At 52.0% G+C, this 6,489-nt stretch overlaps 2 protein-coding genes across 2 annotated transcripts; both read left to right on the top strand.

Moving 5' to 3' along the window:
• Positions 1 to 1,413: 1,413 nt before the first annotated feature.
• MIND_00195200 (Carboxypeptidase) lies at positions 1,414 to 2,021 on the top strand (the record flags this gene model as incomplete). Its single annotated transcript, XM_037358858.1, has 2 exons — positions 1,414 to 1,800; positions 1,848 to 2,021. 2 exons carry the CDS (start codon positions 1,414 to 1,416, stop codon positions 2,019 to 2,021), a joined length of 561 nt encoding a protein of 186 aa, XP_037223953.1.
• Positions 2,022 to 2,434: 413 nt separating this feature from the next.
• Positions 2,435 to 2,722, top strand: MIND_00195300 (Carboxypeptidase; the record flags this gene model as incomplete). Its single annotated transcript, XM_037358859.1, has 1 exon — positions 2,435 to 2,722. The coding sequence occupies one exon, from the start codon at positions 2,435 to 2,437 to the stop codon at positions 2,720 to 2,722; it is 288 nt and encodes a 95-aa protein (XP_037223954.1).
• Between the last annotated feature and the right edge of the window lie 3,767 nt (positions 2,723 to 6,489).

The raw sequence follows: 6,489 nt of genomic DNA on the forward strand, positions 1-6,489 counted from the left end.
CGTTGACATCGCAATCAGTTGCGCACAACGCTTGCCCGCCCATCATCCCACATCAAAGCGCCTCAGCCATCCTGGCGTGACATTCACCGCCGTTGTATTGTCGGCTATCTCCACCAACCCGAGCTCAAGTTTCGCTCGCATTGCACCGGGCGCCATCATCTCCACATTTCCGAGGACACCACCACCATCTGCGTCAACCCACTCGGCGGTCAAGCTGTGGTGGTAAACACATTCCCCGATGCCCACCCTCATTCGTCCTGTCTCTCGCCGCGGCCAACGTTCCCGTCCCAATCTGCATCTCGGCGTCAAAGGCGGGCGGCGACCAAGTCCAGCTGCGTGATGCCCACTTGAATTGAAGTAAGACTCGAGTTTATATTATGATTGTGCTCTTGCTGATACCTTTCCAGAAGCGCCGCAAGCTGTTCCCTGCCATCCCCTCCCCTCGTTACTCGACATCACGGTCGCACCCCAACGCGCTTTTGCCCGCCAACCACCTTCATATTGCCGCACGTCTTCGACATTCTTGAAATGGCCAAGCCCAACTCGGACATGGGTCTTTGAAGGCTATACGGATTGTGGCCAAGTCCGCCGAGTCGACGAGCGCTCCAGTGCATCCTCCAGCTTTTTCACGCCCAAGTCTCGGAAGCGGCGCTGGACTGTACATCCCGTGGGGTCTTCACCTCCGTCTTTTGTTTTTTGTTACCTTTGCTGTGAAGGGGGAACCACACACGGACACTGCAATAACTGCAGAATGGGAATGGCTACCCAGGACACGCGTTGGAATCCCTTAATTAGCGTTTAAGCCCTGAACCAGACACTGACCATTTTCAGCGGCAAAATAAGAATCTAAGAAGGGAACGCTAAGTGCGAATCTGTGAGATTTAGCGTCACGTGACCGCGTCTGGGTGCCGGGAGCCGTGGAGTCCAGTGGGAGCCTGCGGCCGAGGAACAGGAGCGTGTGCGGATGCGGCGCGGGGAGGAGGAGATCCGGCGGGGATGTATATACAAGAGCTACGCGAATTCCACAGGCTGTCTCCACGAGGCTGAGACGCCGAGTTTGTTCGCCGTTGATCGCTTACTCGACACTGTGCCGAATAGTCTCCCCTGGACTCAATGCTGGATTGTACAAAAATTAATTGTACTTCGTATGACGCGCCTCCGAATCACATTGTCGAGTGATCGCAACCTCTAACCATGAGGGTCCTCCCACTCCCTCTCTCCCTTTCGCTCTCTTCAGCGTCTCCAACTGGAGAGCAGGTTGTTCTGGGCCTCTACCGCGCCCGTTTATCATCCAATAACACAGTCAGCACACTGCTCAACGACGCTACCAAGGCCATTCTCCGCGGCAAGAAGAACCTACAGAAGTGGATTCACGACGGCAGAGAGTAAGTATTTCAAGCAGAACGAGCTCTTATGTGCATAGTCCTCTCTTATCTCCACGATACGGAACTTGAATTCGCCCTTGCAGACGAGCTTGTTTCGCACCCCGTGTTCGAGGAGCACCAATTGAGGGTCACAAAGCCAACCGCTCTGTGCGACCCCAGTGTGAACCAAATATCCGGCTACCTGATCATGAGCCTACCTCGATATCGGCGCGCTGAAGACAAGCATTTGTTCTTCTGGTTTTTCGAGTCACGCAACTCTCCCTCTACGGATCCTCTCGTTCTCTGGCTCAATGGCGGACCCGGCTGCTCCAGCTCGACTGGCTTGCTGTTTGAACTGGGCCCATGCTCTATTGCTGACGACGGCAAGAACACGACTTTCAACCCTCACAGCTGGAATTCCAACGCCAACATGATTGTGAGTTCCAAATGCAGCCTCTTCTGGCTGTTTGACAACACATTCAGTTCCTCGACCAGCCTGTCAACGTCGGGTTCTCGTATGCTGAGGACGGCACGACTGTCAACAACAGCCCTCTTGCCGGCAAGGATGTCTATGCATTCCTTGAGCTCTTCCTCCAGCGATTCCCCGAGTACTCCAAGCAACCCTTTCATATCAGTGGCGAGAGCTATGCAGGTTGAACTTACGCAAGTCTTTCGTCTTTTTCTGAAGGTATTATTAACATTGATTCCAGATTCCCAATATCATCATTGCTAGCGTTATCTGGCAAGCCAACAACTTACAGCAGCCCCGAACCCAAGTCTCAAGAAGATCAATCTCGAATCTCTGCTCATTGGCAATGGACAAACCGATCCTTATACTCAGATGGGCACTGTGGCTGAGTATGCCTGTTCCGGGCCTTTCCCCGTCTATGACGACCCTGAAGGACCCCAGTGCACAGCTCTACAGACTACGAAGCAAAGTTCCAACTTGCCAACGGATGCTCCAGTCGTGCTACAACTTGAAGTATAACAAAAATTTACCTGTGTTCCTGCGATGCTTTACTGCAACTCCCAGTTGTATGGCCCGATCATGCAAACGGGTGTCAACGTCTATGACGTACGCAAGAAATGCGACCGCTCCCAAGGACGGCGACCTCTGTTACCGGGAGGTCAACTGGATTGAATCATGGATGAACGAGCCAGCCAACAAAGTCGCGCTTGGCGTCGACCCGAGCCGCAACTTTGCCTCGTGCAACATGGAAATCAACCAAGCCTTCCTTTTCCAGGGCGACGGCGGACACAACAGCGCGGAGCTCCTGACGGACCTCGTCAACGGTGGCGTCAGGCTGCTCATATATGCAGGCAACGCGCACATGATGTGCAACCTGTACCATGGATAACCCACTCCACGGGCCAGCTTGCGGGCTCGGTCCGGTCGGCCGGCGGTACGGCCGGAAATGTTACTTTCGTTACTGTGTTTGATGCCGGGTATGTCTCGATTCTTTTCAAGTGTAAACCTAATCATTCCCAAGACATATGGTTCCGTTGGACCAGCCCGAGGCTGCGCTTGACCTCTTCAGCCGCTGGATCTCCAATTCCCCCTTGTCAGTAACTCACACATAGCATATCATATCTTATTGCAAACTCTTGTACTCCTCACATTTCCAACGACAGACGTGTTCATGTCCAGTTTTGCTTCGTGTCTGAACTGAATCTTGAGTGGCAGCTTTGGGCAACACTCGGCCGGCCACTGCAGCATGGCTACCGACGATGTCGGGAACTTAATGCTAAAGTCGGCGTGATTTCCCTTCTGGAGGATATTTCACTTGGCTGATGCAATTTAAGACCTACTACATTCTCGTCAAATATCCTTCACCACCGTGACAAAACTGTAAAGTAGTTAGCATGAATAACGAGACACGATTGCCTGAAAACTCACTTTCGAGAAAACAGCATCCAGACACAGCTCTAACTCCGACGCCTGCTTGTGCGCCTCGCGTTCCCGCGTCAACGTCGTCGCCCAACAAGAAGGTGATACAGGAACAACTGCAGGTCAATCAGGTATAGTACTCGCAAACATCAAAAGCGACTTACGCGTCGTTGTTCTCCTCGACTCGCAGGCGTGGCGCGCTGCACAGTAAGACAGTTCGTCCGCAAATAGGTCTGACGCAAGGTAAACAAATGCAGCATCAAGTCAGGAACGGAAAACTTACCTTGGACAGTGGCGCCGACCATTCCGCGCTAAAACGCGCAAACTCAACGCAATAGTCTAAAGTTCACAACTGTAAAGTTGGTGGAATTGCATAACAAGACATCATGTCCCGGAAACTCACCTTCGCGATATTTTGAGCAATTGCCCCGAATCGAGTCGCTGCAGACTAGCAAACACAGTCAGCATCCACAGCAAGTAGTGACAAGCTCCAGACTCACATGTGCTGGTTCGTTGGGTGAAGCGGGGATGGCGCGGACGAAATGCCTGATGGACGCTGGTCGGCTCACAGTCAACGACGAGAGATGGCGTTAACGAACGGAGTTGGTGGCAGCCATATTGATTCTGGGCGCCTGACGGGCGCACCCTTTGCGCTCCCCGACGATGTCGGCAATATTGCCTTGCAGTGGCTCGCGCTCCATATCTGTCAAAGCTCTTTAGATGACAGACTCAGATAGTGAATAGCTCACTCACTTCCGCCATGTTTTCGATGCGCCTTACGGCGCATTGCTCATGGTCGCAATCAATGGAGGCCGCCAGAGGAAGAGAGTCGTTGCCGGGAGCTCGTGAAGTTCAAGTCCAGGCCGGCTTCTTCGTCTCCGGCGGCAAAATCCTGCCAAAAATTGAGTCTTAAAAATGAAGCAGAAAATGCTTACGTAATGGGTAGCTATCCAAACAAATTTAGCGTTGTTTTCACCCATTTGGGCGTGTCTGCCGCGCAAAATGAGCCAGAAAATGGACAGGTCCAAGCCGGAGACCGACCTTGGCGCGAAAAGAAAGAATGTGAGGCGCCTAACGGGCGCATGGGTCGCGTCCGCAAACCACAACAGCCTCCAGAGGACGCGGTATGTTGCCACGAGTGCGTGACCTTCAGTCCAGGGCGTTATTCACGCCCGGCGGCAAAATCCTGCAAAAAAAGTGACGTTTAAAACGCAAAAAAAGTGTCGCAGAAAGTGCTTACGTAAGCGTAGCAATGCAAGCAAATTCACCATCCATTTGGGGGTGTCTGCCGCGAGAAATGAGCCAGAATTGCAACATAATCAAGGCAGAGACTGACCTTGTTGGCTTGGCAGAAGGATTTCGAGGCCTATGGGGGAGGGCGGGTTCGTTCAGTAAAGGCTCGTGTGTGCTGCCTAATCGGAGCAAGACTGCGTTGAGCTTTCAAAAATGTCATGGATAGCATGAACGAGCAACGCACACCTTATGACAGCAGCGACTATGAGTCCCCAACCAGCCGTCACCCCCTCTAATTGGAACGTGGTGGTGGTGAAGGATGCTGGAAGAAGGGTAAGCACACTCCGTCGTTGTCAATATGTTTTGGCCACGTACCTGGAACCGAAAAGAAAACCGCCACTCGTTGCTCCACAGTCCCATTCCCACCCGTGCCCATCGACAGCGTTGCCCAGTTCGAAGTTGAAGAACGCTGCAGAAGAATTGAGTCAACAAAACAGAGAGGGTATGACTTGAAATCCACACCTCTCAGCCCGATTCGCGTGCGATGAGGCGAGTGCTGGGCTGCAGGAGCGTAAGCAAGCAGGTGTGAGTGCATAGCCGAAAGACGGACTGTGTGTCGTAAGCCCAAGGAAAGATTGTCGACAAGTCACGAATTTTGTGTGACCAATCTCGATTGACTTCCTCCTTGACGCCCAGGCTATATCTGGCAAGCCGGCAAGCACTCAGGCACCATCTCAAACTCACTCGGCCACTCAGTGCCGTCTTCAACTAAGTCTACAGCTACGACAACAACAATCCCGCTTCTTATGTGCCGATTCAAGCCGGAGACGATGCGAGTCTTGCGGTAGCTTGCAGAAACAGGTGAGTTTTAGGCAAGTCATAGCGGACCAACATACTCAATTATCCCCAAAACTGACTGCAATGACGAACTCGGCCCGCAATTTAAATACAGACCAACGCCGACTCCAACAACAACCGCGGTCCACCCGAGCGCGGATTCAACCCGGACAAGACGGCATTGACGGCGACCAAGGTCTCTTCTAGGCGCGGTCAGCAGCGCAAGAATGCATGACAGCAGCGACAACTTAACAACCTCGACGACTACCCCAGCCAGAAGAGTCTTTAAAAAAGTCGTCAGCACTGTTTGATTCAAATGGAGAGACTTGCCAGAGTCGGAGGAGAGGGCGGGCGACTTTGGAGGTGAAGAAGGACATTCGGAGCTCACTACCGATATGTATGAGAGAGTAGCGCAAAGGACAAAAGATGGATCATGCACACACCTCATCCCTGACTCCCAAGATTTGGCTATATATGTAGGTTTCGAAGACCAAAAACGGCAGAAGCATCACACCACGTGCACATGGTCACTGTCGTGTCGCTTGAGTTTGTACTCAAGGCTCGAGTACAAAAGTCAAGACTTAAGCATCTAAAGCAAGACGCCTATATATCGATAAATCCAAACCCAAAACATCGCCACCTTATTTTCCTCTTGTCAGCATAACTGCCTAAATGGCCTCTTTCGATAACACAATCCGCCCGGAAACGCTACTTCACTCGTTCTCAAACAGACTTCGCTTTTAAACGCGATCTTCCTGCTCCTCCAATCTATCCCGAAGACTCGGCGAGTTTATTCGCCGATGGGCTTCGTCGCCAACACCGAATCTACAAGTACTTGGAAGATTACGACGACTATTTTCGAGCTACAGTCCGTCTTTTCTTGCCATTTATTGCAGAAATAACCAGATTCAAGGTCAAACCTCCCTCGAATTATAATCCGCTGACTCCTTCGAATGAAGATAATATCATCCAAGCTCTTTCCCAAGAGGACGAGGACTCCGATATCGAAGACACGGCTCAGAGTAGCCCAGTCCCATCTTACACTCAGCCTCTCGACACACCTGAGTGGCGGTCTTCCACAGCAACCCCTTTATCTCATATCACACAAAAAACCTACGCAAGTCCCCGTCGTTCTGGTCCCCGGACAATGGTGTCGACAACTGCTCT

Source organism: Mycena indigotica (assembly GCF_014461135.1).
Source record: "Mycena indigotica strain 171206Taipei chromosome Unknown Mind.scaff0002, whole genome shotgun sequence".
NCBI classification, from domain to species: domain Eukaryota; kingdom Fungi; phylum Basidiomycota; class Agaricomycetes; order Agaricales; family Mycenaceae; genus Mycena; species Mycena indigotica.